At 40.0% G+C, this 18,576-nt stretch overlaps 2 protein-coding genes across 2 annotated transcripts; both read left to right on the forward strand.

The window, feature by feature from the left end:
* The first annotated feature begins 5,151 nt into the window (after window positions 1-5,151).
* LOC116107786 (pectinesterase 1-like) lies at window positions 5,152-6,215 on the forward strand. The gene is given in 2 exon segments (XM_031394080.1): window positions 5,152-5,697; window positions 5,967-6,215. Coding segments are annotated over 2 exon segments (795 nt in total).
* Window positions 6,216-10,666: 4,451 nt separating this feature from the next.
* Window positions 10,667-14,928, forward strand: LOC116107744 (pentatricopeptide repeat-containing protein At2g03380, mitochondrial-like). The gene is made up of 2 exons (XM_031394037.1): window positions 10,667-13,423; window positions 13,901-14,928. The coding sequence occupies exon 1, from the start codon at window positions 10,753-10,755 to the stop codon at window positions 12,835-12,837; it is 2,085 nt and encodes a 694-aa protein (XP_031249897.1). The 5' UTR covers window positions 10,667-10,752; the 3' UTR covers window positions 12,838-13,423; window positions 13,901-14,928.
* Window positions 14,929-18,576: the final 3,648 nt, after the last annotated feature.

Raw genomic sequence — 18,576 nt, forward strand, 5'->3', positions numbered from 1 at the left:
TGTAGGAGGGGATGAAGATTTTTTCTTTGTCGAATCTACTGACATATTCCCTTAGTGGCTCTCCCCCCCCCCCCCCCCCCCCCCCCCCCCCCCCCCCCCCCCCCCCCCCCCCCCCTCTTCTGATAGACTTTGTACAGGTCGGCTGATAGTTTCTCAAGTTTCTTGCTGCTGGCGAATTATTCAACGAAGGTGTCGATGAGTTGGGCGAATGAGTTGATTGAACAGTTTAGGAGGTTAGTGTACCACTGAAGAGCTGGGCCGAAAAGGCTTGAACCGAAGCTCTTACACATGCAGGCTTCCTTGTAATAGCCACTTTCTACTCAAATACTCATAATGAAATACATATCAAATAATATAAAGAAATTGGACCCAAAATTTTCTTTTTATTATATATATATATATATATATATATATATATATGTGTTAAGGTTCAAAGCAGGAGCGCGTCAGACAATAATAGGAATGATTGCCATTGGACTGTTTGTTCAAGCTCTAGCTCTCGTTTTCTTTTTGCCGAGGGAATATATATATATATTCTTTACAAACATATACATTTTTACACAAAATTATAATGTGTATAAAAGATATTAAAACATGGTGGACAGTGTAACCGCTTCCCCTCGCGTGTCGACGTCCATCCGACCGCGTCCTCACCTGGATCCTGTAAAACATAGGAAAACAACGGGGTGAACACTAAAATAATGCTCAGTAAGTAAATCCTCTACTCATCTATCCCCGTAACTCTCTCTCTCTCTCTAATTCTTTCCTTACAACTCCTCCTTCAATTTCTCTTTGGGTACTTCTCTCTCTCTTTCTCTTTCTCTTAGAACTCTTTTCTAGTAACTATTTAGTAAGTCACGGCCCCTTCTTACCGGGGGCACGGCAGGGACTCGCTCCCACTCTACGTGACCTCTACTCATTCTAGCCGATCGGACTCGGTTATGTATGGATTCGGAACCCTTGGCCATGTGAGTGTATAATCTCTCTCTCGGGTACTCGGGTATAGCCCTCATCCGCATGCACTCTCACGGGCTACACCACTTCTCTATCTCATACTCATGCCGCTCTCTCAATGCGGCATACATGCGGGAATACTCTACCCATTACTCACAGGTTCCCCATCGCACAACCTACTCTATTCTCTTTTTCTCTTAGCTCTTAAAGTAGCTTATACTCAAATTCTTTACTATGTCTCAAGCTACTTCTTAAGTGCATAAATATGCGTATGGATAGCTCATGCTCACTAATGCACTTATGAAATGCCAAATACAAGATTTCCTCAAAACAGTCATTCTGCACAGGTCACACTAAAAAAACCATAACTTGCATTATACACCTCGGATTGCTACGGTTCTGGTCTCATTTTAAAGCTTATAGACAGGGCTACAACTTCTATGTTTTGGTCTTAGCCCAGTTCAATCCGTAAAATGCCCAAAAATTACTTAGAAAGTCACGGCAGGGCAGATTTCACTTAGGCATTTCATCAAACAACTCATGTGCATATAAACACTCTACTATAATTACTACTATACTTCATTCTTTAACCATCCAAAATGGGGGAAAACCCCCTCAAATACATATAATCCCTGTCAAGAAAAGCACTTCCAAATAGGTTCACACAACATCTCTCAAACTTCATCTCAAATTCCATTTCTCATCACACATCAAAAACACTTCTTATAATACATATTCATCTCAACTCACTTCTCAGCAACATAACATACTTATACAAGCATACATCTCTACTCAATCTCTAAATCTCTACTCAAAAACTTATTCAAAACTCAAGTTGGTTGGATTTACTTACCTTGTGAAAAGGTGACTTCTTTAGCACTTTTCCTTTCCTTTGTTGTCTTGTTTCTTCTCTACAACTCAAAACAACAACAAGAGCAATAACAACCAAATAAGACTTCACTATAACTATAAGAAAATTCACATCTAAAGCATGAATCCTTACCTTAGGATGCTTTAGATGAAATCTCTACTCAAAATTACTCAAAAGCTCTCCTAAAGAAATCTTGGAAGATTGGGTGGAGAAATTGGAGGAAAAATAGGCAATGAAAGAGGCGGTGAAATGGATGGACTAAAGGGTTTCTCTACACTTAACCCTTTTTAGCTCATATTATAAGCATCATTTCCCATTTTGCCCTTGTCCTTCTTTGGAAATTCCATCTATATCCTTTGATTCTTTACAAATACACCCCCATCCAAACACAATCTCTACTAAATTTCCTTACATTTTACTCCCCACTTTTCCTACTAATTAGGGGTAGAATGGTCATTGTGCCCCAAAAGAAGAATTCTCTAGAAAACTCAAGAAACTTTTTATTAGGCTCGTCGCCGTGGCGAAGCACTTTCCGTCGCCCCGGCGAAACAGGGCAGAACCTACCTGTGGGTGCAGCTCCTCCTCGCCATGGAGAAGCTTCTTCTTCGCCCCGGCAAAGATTGGATTTCCAAACTTCACCAAAACTCAACCAATTTCAAGGCAACCATTCAACCAACTCAACATACCATGACAACAAACAAACTCAATTGAAGTTGAAACGGTAAACTTTTAACTAATACAGTAAATCTTAAATACGTACCTCAAGTGGGATATTACATTCCCTTAGTATTCGGGGCATCTGTTGCTTATAGGAGGCTATGTGGTCATCTGGATCAGTTGTGCCGTCATAGGGCTTCATGCTGGGGATGGTGAATTTGTGTGGCATCTCGGCTAGTGCGATTGCATCCACGAAGGGTGAATCGGCATAGTAGTGAGGTTGGCTCTTTTTGGTAAGGATTGACATTTTTGGTATGCATCTCATCACTGCCTCTATGTCGGCCAATCTCTTTGCCAATATCTGCTCCATAGGAGAGGCGGATACAACTAGGTCATCCTGATTGACTCGGTTGGCCACATGATCCGTACTTGATGCATTTTATTGGGTCAATCCGCGTGGTGCAGCCTGACGGATCATTCCGTCGTGTGCCGCTTGGTAGCTTGGATCCCCATTCATTCCCTCTGGTTGGGTGACTCCCATTATAACCGATCGGGTGTTTCGCCCTACATGGATTGTAAGGGGGTTATTTGGGATTTGTTCAGTCTGTTGGGATGGATGGACTTGAGTGGGATGGTTTGAAGGAGTGGGGGACCGCTCAACCTACGAGGATGAGCCAAGCCGAGTGGGGTTTGGGTAGGGATGGTTGACTGAAGGTGAGACGAGGTGGCGAGGATGGGTGGTTCTTGTTGTAGCGAGCTTTCTGTCACTTGGACACCTTGATCTCGCGCCTGAAGCGGATCGACTGAGAGTGGTTCTATTTGCAGCCCCCGTTCACTATGAGTCAGGGCTGAATCATCAACTAATGACAAACATAGTTGGTGCGACCTCATATCCGAGGTCGTGGGTCTATGCTCTGGAGTTTGGAGAGGTTGCATAGACGGAACTGTGGCGTAGAACCAATTAGGTTATACTTGACAAGGCAGAAGCTCAAGATCATAAAACTGACTTACCTTCTCTTTTAGAGATTGGTTTTCGGCCCTGATGGAGTCGATTTCGGTCCGGATGGTAGTGTTCTCAGCTTCCAATGCGGCCACCTTGTCTGAGTGTTGTTGCATAAGGGCAGTTAGAGCCTCCAGTCTGGCCTCGAGGCTAGGATTAGCGTTATCAGAATTTTCAACCATAGAGAGTTTCTTTACATAGCAGGGTTTGTGAGACGAATGATTGCCAGAGACCCTACGGTGGGTGCCAAACTGTAGATGCAAAAATCTACCTTTACTGAAAGAGGGACTGATCCCATGAGGTTGAGGTCACTAGCGATCTGCTGCACCTGCACACGTAAGAAAACAAGCGTGAAGCAGGCAGAAAACACCGGGGTGGTGTTTGCCGTAGGCACTCCGACGCTCAAGTCAGCAAGGCTGAGTGAGGCTAGTTTAGTAAGGGTTAGGGAGAGGAAAGGTTACCGAAAGTCTAGCCGAAGATTGTGACTACGGCTGTAATGCGAAGTTTTCAAGAGCAGGAACTCCAGGGTCTGAAGGTGTAATATCCCCCCTTGTGAGAGGGCTGACCTCTATTTAAATAATGACTGTAGGGTCCTCGAATCCTAGTGTGACTAGGAGTCCTTGCAGTGGTGGTTTTCTTAAAGAGTGGAGTCTTTGGCTCCCTTATTTCAGTAGGAAATGGAGTCCCAACGTGCCTAGAATACGAACCTTAGACAAATTAGGATGGTGATTGACTTCCTTAGTAGAGTTCAAGTAGTACTATAGTTCATAGGCGACTGTGGGCTCCAAGTTAATCGTAAGTCTATGAGGTGTTCTAGAATCAGAAGGCCTGGGTCTAGATGGTGAGGAACTGGGAAAGCACACCAGACGAGCCTCATTTGCAGAACTCTGATATGGGCCCCATCAGAATTGGGCCTGAGCTTTCAGCTTTGTTGAAGGTGTCTTCGTCTTTGGGCCTGTTTAGGCCGAGGACATTTTTTGGCCTTAACATGTTATAAACTTATATTAGCTAACGAACTTAAATACCAACCATTCTTTTACAATACTACCACATCAATGAAATTGATTAAATACTTGCCATCCTTTTCCAATCCTACTCACAGCATGACTTACACACCTTTAAAATATAACCTAACATACCTAAGCTATAAACATCAATAGCATCTTGTTAGCTTCCACAATCTTCTTGTAACAAACAACCTCAAAATTCCTCAAATATCCAGACCTCTAATCATAACCCTTGTCACTATATTAGCTCTATGACAGTTCAGAAGTGTTTTTTACTTCGTAAAAATTAATCTTAAATAGTTAAAATTTCTACATTTAAATTTCTTTTGTTTTAAAAAAGAATTTTAATTTATGTTCCCCACACGTTATTGTTAGATGTACATTTCTTTTTTAACTATTTTAAACTCCTTGTATGAGCTAGGAGAGATAAATGGTACATATGCAATTTAACTTCTCGCAAGGGGCATTCATGTGATAACCAACGAACGTAAAAACAAAAATAAACATGCTTTAGTATTTTAGGTTATAAATACTCACTAACACTTCGTTTAAGATATTACTTGAAAAATGAAACGTAAAACAACATCACATGCAATATTGCTTCACATTTGCAAACACCCAATAATACTTCATCCTTTTTATCAATAAGAAGACGCTCAATAATGGCTCAAGAAATGAAACAGTCTACCATTCTTGTGACCTTGTTAACGAAATTTTTACTCTTTTGTGAATTCTTCCCAATTGCGACATGCGAATCAAGGCTCATCCTCTCGAATGAATCAAAATTGAACAAATGGCTTGACTATAACATTGAAAAATTCAAGGAAGGGAATGCTAAGTTAAACCAGACAGGCTATAAGTTAAATAAGATGGAATCCAACTTGGACGGAGCTCTGGCCACGGCAGAGGCTGGTATTAAGGTTATCACTGTCAAGAAAGATGGTAGCGGAAATTTTCGAACGGTCAGTGATGCAATAAATAGCATTCCGTTGTTGAACGCAAATAGAGTGGTTATTAAAATCGGTGGAGGCTCATATTGGGAGAAGATCACTATTGACAGGTCAAAGCAATTTATAACATTTTATGGGGACCCAAATGACATGCCGAAGATTTGTTTCAATGGGACAGCGGCTCAGTATGGTACGGTGTACAGTTCTACAGTGGCTATAGAGAGCGATTATTTTGTGGCTGTTAATATTGAATTTGTGGTATGTACCTTTGCTTTTATAATACTCTATTTCACAGTTTCAAAACTTAGTGACAATGTATGAATTATATTTTAGGACTTCAACCTTTTTTTCTTTCTTTTGAATATCTTAATAAGACACGTTGCCATGTTCGTAACCATAACTTACAAAAAGCAGGCGATATAAGCTAAAGTGCATTTGCTACATTTGAGAGTTCATTAGTAACTACACCTTCATCACTCTATTGTGAATATCTTACATTTTGTTCTTTGTGTGACCTTTTCTTGTAGAATACGGCTCCAATGCCAGATGGAAAAAGAGAGGATGCACAACCAGTCATCATGAGAATATCTGGAGATAAGTCAGCATTCTACCATTGCAAGTTTATAGGTTATCAAGACACATTGTGTGATGATAAAGGCAAACATTTCTTTAAGGACTGATATATCCAAGGCACCGTTGATTTCATTTTTGGAGATGGCCAATCCCTCTACTTGGTACTTTCACACCACTCAGGGTCGTCTCTACAACATTTGTGACCCTAGGCAGGAGTTACTTTGGGGCCCTCTAATAATATAAGCACATATTAAAAAAGTTATTTTAATTTTTTTTTTTTTTTTTGTGAGATGAAAAATCACTAAGAGAGGTGGACAACAATCGGCAGGCTAACAAGGTTAGGCTGGTGGGGGGTTTTGGAGAGTAGATGTTGGAGAAGTGATGGGTCGTGAAATGGGTGATTTTCAATGCCAAGATTGATAAGAAAAGGCTTGAGAAGTCACGGCCCAAAAGGTATCGGTGGCCGGCGATTCGCAAAGTAAACAGATGAGATATGATAGGGGTTTTGGTGAGAGGGCTGAGGGGAGGAAGATGGTGGTGTCGGGAAAGGCCAATAATGTTGGGTAAATGTCGAAAAAGCTAGAAATGGCTGTCGTGTGGTGGAGTTGGGTTGCAAGATTCATCAAAAATTACCCAAATCAAGGGCTATCAAGGTTGGGAAATGATAAAATGATGATTTCGATCGATTTTGGTGAGAAAATCGATCGAAATCAACTCCAAACCATTGGCGATTCAATAGACTCCAGGAATTAGTTGAAGTGCATGCAAGTTGGCCTAAATAGCCCGATTACCAAAAAATAAATAAATAAACAACTTAGTGAACACGGATATATATATCAAATTGAAGGTAACATGACATCTTCATGTCATGGTCCAACTGGTTTTAGTCAACTTGGAACTATACTATTCTCCATGCCATGCTTCTTAGAAATTCATAAAATTTATACTCCATAATACAAATTTATAAAAATTGCTTAGTTAGTATTGAAAATTAACTAACGCTGTTGATGCTTGATTTTGGCACCAACTATTCACACGTGCAAAGTGCTAAGCTGGCTTAGAAATTACAAGTAAATGAAAAATGCAATGAAGTAAATGGAAGATGAATTTTAAAGTGGTTCGGATGCTTAAAGAGAATCTACGTCCACTGTTATTTTATTATTCTCTGACTCTTTTTCTGATATTGCCTATAAGGCGTACAAAAATGGAGAAAATACTTTGTTTACAGAGAAAAAATAATAAAGCTCAAATGTTTATCTAGCTCTCATATGCCCAGTCAACCCCTTTTTCACGAAAAGAGGTGCCCATTTATACACCTTTGAGATCAATATAATGAGTGCTTTTGTAAGTTGTCACAATACGTGGAGACCACTCCTTAATCCTTATCTTAGAATGGGATAGGGTTGATATAAAATATCTCTTGGAGGCGGTTTGGGTTGATGATAGTTAATACCACCTTACCTTTAAGTGCTTGTTGAAGTTTGATTGGTGGTGTTGACATCAGTGTATATTTTTGGCACAACAGAACTCCCCAAGTTTTTGGAGTGCGTAATTGCACTTCAAAAACTCATATCTTAGATCTAAATGGCTATCACACTATAGGCTACAGTCTTGAACTGAAGAGCTCGAACTATGCCTGGCATAATCGAGTGTTAAGAGCTAGGACTGTGATCTGAGCGCTTGGGGCGATCCGAAGCTGAGCGCGATCTGATAATTGACATAAAATTTCTAGAAGATGAATTCCTGAAGAAAGCTAATGCCAGAAGCCCAAACACACGGCTTAGAGGCCTTAAACGGACAAGCCAACTTAAAATAACGATAACTTTTGATCTGAGAGGAGTTTTGGAGCCCGTAAAATATCCATGGAAATCTTGTTTTGAGCTCTACATCGTGGCAATAGAAGAACCTGGTTGGGACCATTTTCGGGGCCAAAATCCATCGTTTCGGCATATTTTGGTGCTGTCAGTTATCATATCGCGACCAGCTACCAACATTAGAAAAAACGCGTAGAAAACTCAAAACAGACAACCATAACTTTTGATCCGAGAGGAGTTTTGGAGCCCATAAGATATCCACGAAAATCTTGTTTTGAGCTCTACATCGTGGCAACAGAGGAACATGGATGGGACCATTTTCGGGGCCAAAATCCATCGTTTCGGCATATTTCGGGGCTGACGGGCGTCATATCGCGACCAGCTACCAACATTAGAAAAAACGCGTAGAAAACTCAAAACAGACAACCATAACTTTTGATCCGAGAGGAGTTTTGGAGCCCATAAGATATCCACGAAAATCTTGTTTTGAGCTCTACATCGTGGCAACAGAGGAACTTGGATGGGACCATTTTCGGGGCCAAAATCCATCGTTTCGGCATATTTCGGGGCTGTTTTGAGTTTTCTACGCGTTCTTTCTAATGTTGGTAGCTGGTTGCGATCTGATAACTGACAACTGATCACAATTTGAGAACTAAAAACAAGACCTGAGGCTGTTCGTAATCTCAGAGCTAAGAGCTGATCGTGATTTGATAGGGGCTCAACCTGATAGCTTGAGGCATATGATCTGAATGAATTGTAGCATGCGATCTCAAGCAAATGAGTGAGCTTATAAGCTCAATCAGAGAGCATAAGAAGCTCGATCTAAGAGCATAAAGAACTTGATATGAGATCATAAGGAGCTCGATCTGAGAACTCGAGACTTTTTGCGATCTAAGAGTTTAAGGAGTTCAATAAGAAAACAAAAAGAGTTCGATCAGAAAGCGCGAAGCTTGATATGAGAACAGAAGAAGTTTGATCAGAAAGCGCGAAGCTTGATCTGAGAACAGAAGAAGTTCGATCAGAAAGCGCGAAGCTTGGTCTGAGAACAAAAGAAGTTCGATCAGAAAGCGTGAAGCTTGATCTGAGAGCAGAAGAAGTTTGATCATAAAGCGCAAAGCTTGATCTGAGAACAGAAGAAGTTCGATCAAAAAATGAGAAGCTTGATCTGAGAACTCGAGATCAGCACTCGGAAGCACGATCTAAATTATCTAAACGCGTGATTTCAACGATCTTGAACGCGCGATCTGAATGATCTGAGCATGTGATATGCGATCTGGCCACTTGATCTGAGAGCTCTGACATGTGCGATTTACGATCTGGCCATGCGATCTGAAGCTAAAGATCAACGATTTGAAGCTGAAGATTAGAGCGATTTGAGTGTGCGATCTTCAATCTGATCTGAGAGCTCTGACGTGTGTGATTTGCGATCTAGCCATGCGATCTGAAGCTAAATATCAACGATCTGAAGCTGAAGATCAGAGCGATTTGAAGCTGAAGATCATTGTGATCTTCGATCTAACCATGCGATCTGAAGCTGAAGATCAGAGCGATTTGAGCGTGTGATCTTCGATCTGACCACGCAATTTGAAGTTAAAAATCAGCGATCTGAAGCTGAAGATCTGAGCGTGCGATTTGCAATCTAACCACGCGATTGGAGAGCTCTAATACGTGTAATCTGCAATCTTACCATGCAATCCGAGAGCTTTAATTTAGAACATGCTTCAGTATTTTGGCGATAACTTGAGTTGTAGACCTCGGATTCAAATGATTCTTGAACCATCGAAAAGCTAACTCGAAGGGCTATAACTCTTATGTTTATCACATTGCTAGATTCAGACTTTATTTTGCTCAGGTCTCCACATCAGATGACGTGAAGATTTTGAGGCTAGCTAGAAAAACATGGAGAGTTGATGTGAATCATGCCCTCCTTCTAGCACCAAATTGTCGATGTTTGATTTTGACACCAACGATTCGCACGTATAAAGTGCTAAGCTGGCTTAGAAATTACACATGAATGAAAAATGTAATGAAGTAAATGGAAGATAATTTTTAAAGTGGTTCGGATGCTTAAAGCAAATCATATGTCTACTGGAGAAAATGCTTTGTTTACAGAAAAAAATAAAAATAAAGGTCAATGTTTGCCTAGCTCTTATATGTCCGGCCGACCTCTATTTCATGAAGAGATGACAAGTTGTCATGACACGTGGGGACCACTCCTTAATCCTTATCTTAAAGTGGGATAGAGTTGATATAAAATATATATTGGAGGCGGTTTGGGTTGATGACAACTAATACCACCTTATTTTTAAGTGTTTGCTGAACTATGATTGGTGGTACTGACATTAGTGTGTATTTTTGGCACAACAAACTCTAACTATTAATTAGTGTTAAAATAGATTAAACCAATTCTTAATATCAATTTTCCCTTTAGGATCCGAAATAAAACTCTGATAAAACAAATTTTACACTCAATTCCTTAAATTAATGAGTAATGCTACAGTTACCGACGGGTGTGCACCGAATGACGTGGCAAAATCCTGACCGTTGATTCATTATAAGTTAATATTAATCAACGGTCAGGATTTTACCACGTCATTCGGTGCACAATTTCGGTATACACTTTTCGGTAACTCTATCATTTTCCTAAATTAATTACCGAAACCTGATAAAATGCCAACAGCATCGGAAGGGAGAAAATTGTAATTAACTCTTTGTTAATACAACATGCTTGGTCAAATAAAAACACTTGACATGGTATGGACCATATGGTATGGTTGGGCTTACATACAAAAGTGACGCTGAAGCTGACTCAGAAAATATAGAACGAAATTGATCTTTCTGTTTCTCAGTATCAGTTTGCCTTCCAACATGCGGCGGGAGTGACAGTGCAACTCTTCAACGACACATAAAACAACTCCAACAAGAAATGATGAAACTCGTCTCTTTCCTACATCGCTCCGGAAAACCCTTCCCTCAACTCAAATTTCTATCTTACTCAACTCCACGTCTAGACCCACATCAAACCGTTGCTTCAATTCCCCTTTTTTCTCTTCTGGGCATCTGCAAAAACATCTTTTCTCTGAAAAGAATGCATGCTCTGCTTATTGTAGACGGCTTAGCTGATGACGTTAAATGTAACACTAAACTGGTTAGCATGTATGGTTCTTTCGGCCATGTCAAGTATGCTCGTCTGGTGTTTGATCGAATGCGAGACCCAGATCTTTATTCTTTTAAAGTGATGATGAGATGGTACTTTTTGAATGATTTGTACAAAGAGATTGTGGAGTTTTATAATAGTATGAGAAAATGCGTCAAAGAGCATGATAATGTTGTGTTTTCGATAGTGTTAAAGGCGTGTAGTGAATTGCGAGATATTGATCAAGGGAGGAAGGTGCATTGTGAAGTTGTTAAGGCAGGAAGTCCTGATGATTTTGTGTTGACGGGTCTTGTCGACATGTACGCTAAGTGTGGAGAAATTGATTTTTCTCGTCAAGTGTTTGATGAAACAGTCGATAAAAATGTGGTTTCATGGACTTCAATGATTGTGGGGTATGTACAGAATGACCGTGCACGGGAAGGATTGATTTTGTTTAATCAGATGAGGGAAGTATTTATTGAAGGCAATCAATTTACATTAGGGAGCTTAGTTACCGCGTGCACAAAGTTAGGGTTTTTGCATCAGGGGAAGTGGATTCATGGGCATGTGATCAAGATTGGTGTTGAACTTAATTCTATCTTGGTGACGGCTCTTTTAGATATGTATGTGAAGTGTGGGGACATTAGAGATGCTAGATCGGTTTTTGATGGACTTTCCACTATTGATTTTGTATCGTGGACAGCAATGATTGTTGGATATACTCAAAGAGGCTATCCTGACGAGGCTTTAAAATTGTTTACAGATGCGAAATGGGTTGGAGTTTTTCCCAATTGTGTTACCATTACAAGTTTACTTTCAGCATGTGCACAGCTGGGGAATTTGAATCTGGGAAAGACATTACATGGTCTTGGGATTAAACTTGGATTTGAGGATCCAACAGTGTTCAATGCTCTAATAGACATGTATGCTAAGTGCCACATGATTGAAGATGCTCGTTACATATTTGAGACAGTTTCGGACAAGAATGTAATTACCTGGAATTCAATCATATCTGGGTATTCCCAAAATGGGTATTCATATGAACCACTTGAATTGTTGCATAGAATGAGATCAGATTCTATCACACCTGATGCAGTCACATTGGTGGTCATCTTCTCAGCTTGTGCTTCACTTGGTACTTTCCAAGTTGGTTCTTCTCTTCATGCATTCACCATAAAAGAGGGCCTACTATCATCAAATGTCTATGTTGGCACTGCCTTATTGAACTTCTATGCCAAATGTGGAGATGCTGAATCTGCTCGTATGGTTTTTGATGACATGGGAGAGAAAAACACTGTAACATGGAGTGCAATGATTGGTGGCTATGGAATGCAAGGGGATGGTAGTGGGTCCCTTGCACTTTTCAGTGATATGTTGAAGGATGAAGTGCAGCCTAACGAAGTAATCTTCACAACAATTTTGTCTGCCTGTAGTCATACAGGGATGGTTGGGGAGGGCTGGCAGTATTTCTATTCAATGTGCCAGGACTTCAACTTTGTGCCTTCCATGAAGCATTATACGTGTATGGTTGATCTATTGGCTCGTGCTGGCAGGCTGGAAGAGGCCTTGGACTTTATAGAGAATATGCCTGTTCAACCTGATGTTAGTTTGTTTGGAGCATTCCTACATGGATGTGGAATGTATTCCAGGTTTGATCTTGGGGAGGTGGTGATTAGGAGAATGCTACAGTTGCATCCTGATAAAGCTTGTTATTATGTGCTCATGTCTAACCTGTATGCTTCTGATGGAAGATGGAGTCAAGTTAATCAAGTGAGAGAGTTGATGAGAGGTTTGAGCAAGTCCCCTGGGTGTAGCCGAGTGGATTTGGATGTTGCTGATGATTTCTCATGTTCTAGGGTGGCATCTTTTGCTTAGTTGGGTTCAATAGATCTTACTCACCAAGCTGGAGTTAATTAGGTGTAGCTATTGTTGGAGTTGGGCCTAACTCCTCACCCAAAAGACCTTATTGAGTGGGAGAATTGCCCACTCTTATAAACCCATTAGCTTGAGCGTGCTTAGTCGATGTGGGATCTCCAACACTCCCCCTCACGGTCCAGCCCATATGGTCCACTTGCCTATGAATGGAGGTAGTTTGGTAGCTCACCGCTGGTCAATCACTCAGCTCAAATGGCGATGACTCTGATACCAGTTGTTAAAGTTAGGCCAAACTACTCACCCAAAAGGCCTTATTAAGTGAGAGGATTGACAACTCTTATAAACCCATTGGCTTGAGTGTGCCTAATCGATGTGGGATCTCCAACAGCTATCAAAGCGATTCAAAGCTGTAAAGCTTACAGTCACTAACACTATAGAAGATTATTGAAGGGAATTTGTTATGGAATGTTTCAACTTTCAACAAGTTTGTTCTGCTATGAACTTTCATTGGACCAATGCTGGCGTTCTTGACGAATGTGCCTGCGGCTGTGTAAAGATAATGGATTCATGCACAACAACATCTGTGGTATGCACAACATCAACTGATAATCATCCTAAACCAAACTAACCATTAAAGTTTTAATTATGCTTGCCATTAAATTGTGCTCCTTCAACTTACAATAGAAGGGATCTCTCCTTTCTGTGGTATGAACGGAATAATCGTGTATTCCATCAACATTGCAGCTTTCGTAGAGATATTATGTTGGTTATATGTGATTTAGTACAGACCAAGGTTTAGGGTTTAGCGCCCAAGTATGAAATCTCAATCCAGTTTCGTTTGATATGATATTTATTTGATTAAATTTTTTAGAGGAACTTGTGTGCTCTTTTTGTGTCATTTGTGGTTTTTGTGAATGTTTTCCATATTTTGATTGAGACTTTTTGTCTTCGTTTGAGATATGCCCCTTGTATCTTTGTGCATTGATTTGGTCGCATTTATTTAATTTAACTTAAAAAAAATATATCTCTCTTTGATTAGAGATCACTGTTTTTCTTTCAACAGGAACACAAAGCATGAATGATACTTGGGGTACGTGAGTGACAGTTTTGTCAATTAAGCAGGAATCAGAAATCACGGACTTCTCAGTACGTTTTGCTTGTCTCGAGTGGGAAGCAACAGCATAAAACTCTTTCCAGCAGCAGAGAAATGCTACACGTCCAGCTACTCTATCCTCGCACGTAATTTTCACTTACAAATCTCAGAATATATTTAGTCATCCCTGTCTAGGTCTATGTAAATACCATAGTACAAATGAAAGTACTGTACATCAGAATAAGACCGACCTAATCTGTCTTCTGTCATCGTTGCTTTGATGGAGACTTGGTAGTAACCAGGGGTGCTTCCATAACCTCAACATACCATTCATAAAATGATGAAACCGAGTCAAAACTCTCTGTGACAACCACTCTACCTATGATTTTGGATGATTCCTGGGAAAGAATGACTAATCAGAGGAAAGAAGAAAGAAGAAAGGGGAGAGATTACTGCTATTGGTCTTTCCCAAAGCAATCGCCAGCTTGCAGCTGTAAGTGACTATTTCTTTCTATGGGAGATACACTATTGTCAGCCACCAAACCTTTTCTTTTGGTGTATTAAAATTTTCAAGTTGCCAAAATTCTGTACATTTCCTTGGTCTCTGAAATAAATTACCACCTCTAAACCAATGAATTCTCAGTATCAAGCTCAATCCTACTGTATCCAGGGACCTTCCGTAGATCATAACCATCCATAACTGATCTCACCTTCCCAAATTTATTCCAGTTTCCTTCTTCGGCATATATATTAGATAATATAGTATAGTATCCAGGATCGCTTGTACTAATATCTGAAAGGTCTTTTTCAATGATGTTAATCATATCTGTTCTTTTGTGGATTCTGCACCCGTTAAGAAGAGCACTCCAAATGCTAGCATCAGCAGGGAATGGCATCGAGTGGATCATTTGATATGCTTCGTCGATATAACCAGTGCGGCTTAGAAGGTCAACCATGCAATCATAGTGTTCTGAATCTGGCTCAACTCCAAAATCCCTCATTGCGTTAAAATAAACCTTCCCTTCTTCCACAGAACCTGAATGACTGCAAGCCCATAAAATGTTCATGAAGGTAACTTCATTGGGTTTTATTCCGGATTCTAGCATTTGCTTGAAGAGTGAGATGGCCGCCTGAGGGACTCATCCAAACCGCGATCATGGCCTCCAGGATAACACATTCCTTCCAAACGACATGCATCTGAAGACTCTTTGAGCCGTTTGAAGGTCTCCAGCACTTAGCATACATGTCAGTTAGTGCTGTGTCATATAAATATCCTCCTTATGCCATGAAATGAGCATCTGGGATTACCCCTTTCCCTTTTTAAGATGACCCAAATGGGAGCAAGCTTGTAAGACACCTAGAAGTCACGTTCAGCCATCTTGAAGACTGTTCAAGTACATTGACGAAAAAGATTGATGCTCAAGTGAAAAGCATTTTGGGAGAATCCAAATCCATAGAAGTTCCACGTACAACGCTTTTTCGTGGATCCTAAAATACCTGTGCATGCTAAATTCACAAGGACCACAATTTGGTAGAACATATCAATAGTGATTCTGGACAACATTCATCTGAAAATTCTCTTAGATGATGACCATGTATGCTGAAGCCCAAGCTGCAAAAACCAATTTGCCACAAGCGGACGAGGACTTGGCAAAACTAAAATGAGCTTGGCATAGCCCTGTGCACTATCTGTCAAAGACTGCCTAATGCCTCCTTCAACAAATCCCTTTTGATGACTATTGCTGATATGAGCATTATTCCATGATACTGATATATCCCTCTCTCCAAGTGTATACGAAAACCTCTTACACATTTTATAATTCCCCACATGCAGCAATAAATTGCAATCAATGCTGGCCCCAAGAACAGACGTGGATGTCATATCTTTGACTATAAATATCCAATGAGACCGACTTCCTCCTCTAAGCCAAGGCTAATCCTGCACATGAACCTAAGTAGTGACTTACAAGTTACTGGAATTGGGTTTCGCTACTAACCTCAAGCATCTAACCAAAACATTAAAGCTTTTTCGAAAAAAACCACTTCTGTTGTAGCAGAAATCATTGCCTGTCTGAAGTAGTACCTCTTTTCTTCAACGTTCAAAAAACCTTTTCAGCCTGGGGGGGTGACACAATCCTTACATTTCTATACATCACATAAGAGAATTACCATGGTCCATCATCTCTAATCTTCTTCCGCCCATCGTGACCATGAACAGAACTCGTCTAGTTCACATAAAACACAATTCGCCAACAGCCTAGCCACACTAAGCCTCGTCACAGAATCGCTGGAACACCTATCATAATCATATAGACGAGATATTCGAGCCCTTCATCAACCTTCCCATTATTAACAACACTTAATAATGGAACTCCCGAAACCACATCTCTGTTCACAGACATTTTTTCAAACAACTTTCCTTGCATGTCAAACAGCCTATGTTCACCGTACAAACCAAGTAAGTCCTCAACAACATCATATTATCAAACCCCTTGATTATCTCATGAACTTTTCCACCAAAACCAGATTACCAGAACCAGAACAGCTCCTCAAACCGTGGATATAAAGTTTACTAATAAGGCCGTGGTATTGATATCATTTTAGTGTAGAGTGAAATGGCTTCTTCCAAGAGATGTTCCACACATTAACACTTGATGGTACAGCCCACATGAAAGAATCAGTGTTTGTGAAGGTTTCCAAAGGACAATCTTGAGATTAAGGGTACCATTCGGGCATAGGACTCAATAACCGACGGAGGCAGAGTGGGGCACTGTGAAGGCCAGTGACCAAAAGGTGGGCATGGAGTTGGAGGTAGAGTCGTTAGGTATTGCCATTACCGAACAGGGCAAGTAAAGGGATCATTATTTTTGTTTGTGGTGCACCAAAGTCGGAATTCTTTAAACCTGGTAAGCGTTTTAGAGGAGTCCTAGACAAAGTCTAAGATTTCAAAATTAATTTGATCCCGATTTGAAACTGCTTCTCATTACAGACTCGAATGGCAATGCCGATTACAAATTCTCGAGCGTTCGATCTTCATTGTTATGTTTTGTTTCTGTTTTTATTTATATATTTGAAAAAACATTATATTGGTCCTTAATAATCTGGCCAGGACTCAGATTTATAAAAATGATTTGGGCATTACAAAAAATTAATAGATTTCGGCAAGCAAAATTTCAATCACTTCATCCGCATTATACTAGAATGAACTTTCCGACGTGGTTTTACCCAGCTCAAGTTTAAAAGAGGCTCCATCCTCCCAAGAAAAAATAAAATAGAGAGGAGATATAGGATATGCAAGAATCAGTATCATATACAAACCACAAGGTACGATCCATCTGTATGAACTATGTGAATGAATATCGAATGGAAAATTGCAAAACAATACCTTAGAATCGTGTGCTTTTGCGCTCTGGGTCCTTTACCCATATCTTACGCGATTGTGGGTCGGCTCCGTGTTTGTAAAAATATTTTATATGTTATATTTAGTGATGATTATATTATATTAATTAAACAACAATATAATTACTAATACATATATAATAATAGATAAACATTAAAATATATAAATTTTAACATTTTTATTACTCTAATATATAAATTACAAATTAAACGTAAAAATATTAGATATAGAATATTATCATATTCATTTTATTAATTCTAAATTTCTTAAAAACATATGTAAACTGTAAGAACATAGATTATATTTCATAGACGTTAAAGATTTTTTTTTTTTTTTGTGCCGTGTCAGTTCATGTCTTTTTCAAGCTCCCACAGCACGGCGCTGTATATGGTGAGACCGACACGACCTTGTCAGTTGATATAAATGTAGGATGTATGCGTATCCATCCCATAAAATAAAAAGGAAACGTATGGATGATCGAACCTTCCCGGATTGATAGTAGATTTAAGTATCCAGCCCGCGTTATTGAAGACAAAAAACAAACCTACTGGGAACGTGTTGTCATCTTATTTCCAACCATAATGTCTAACTATACCGTGTCTGGTTGGTTCGGCTAACAAATTATCCTCAGAACTAAGAAACTCTTTGCAGCGCCCCGAAAAACCTACAGTCCAGTACTATATCTTTTTGCACGTGATTTTACTTATCACCGACTATATTTACAGCTCCCGTTTGGGGCATGTATATACCGAGTACAAATGAAAGTCCATCAGATACGACCGACCGTGATGGAGACTTGGAGTAACCGGCGGGTACGTCCATGCCATAACTCACATCCCATATCATCAATGATGAACAACCGAGTCACCAACTCTCTTAACAACCACCCTCTAACCATGATTTTGGATATTTCGGAAGAAATACCAATCCGAAAAAGGGAAGAGATACTGGTGTTGGTCTTTACCCAAATGCATCGCCAGCTCTGCAGCTTAAGTGAACTATTCTTTCTATGGGAAAGTACATACTGTGCAGTCTCAAACTCTTTCTTCTGTTGTTGTATTTAAATTTTCAGTGCAATTTGAAAATTTGCTAAACTTCTGTAATTCCGTCGCTGCTTTGAAATATATTACCAACCTCAACCAATGAATTCTCGTATCAGCTCAATCCTACTGTTAATAGGGACGGCCGAGATCAGACCATACATCAATGCTCTCACCTCTCCGCAACTTATGTCATGTTTCTATCG

This window comes from Pistacia vera, unplaced genomic scaffold (assembly GCF_008641045.1).
Source record: "Pistacia vera cultivar Batoury unplaced genomic scaffold, PisVer_v2 Contig548, whole genome shotgun sequence".
Taxonomy (NCBI): Eukaryota; Viridiplantae; Streptophyta; class Magnoliopsida; order Sapindales; family Anacardiaceae; genus Pistacia; species Pistacia vera.

Bases quoted from the DNA above. Each gene is read 5' to 3' on its own strand.
- LOC116107744 (XM_031394037.1), top strand. From the start codon at position 10,753: ATGATGAAACTCGTCTCTTTCCTACATCGCTCCGGAAAACCCTTCCCT.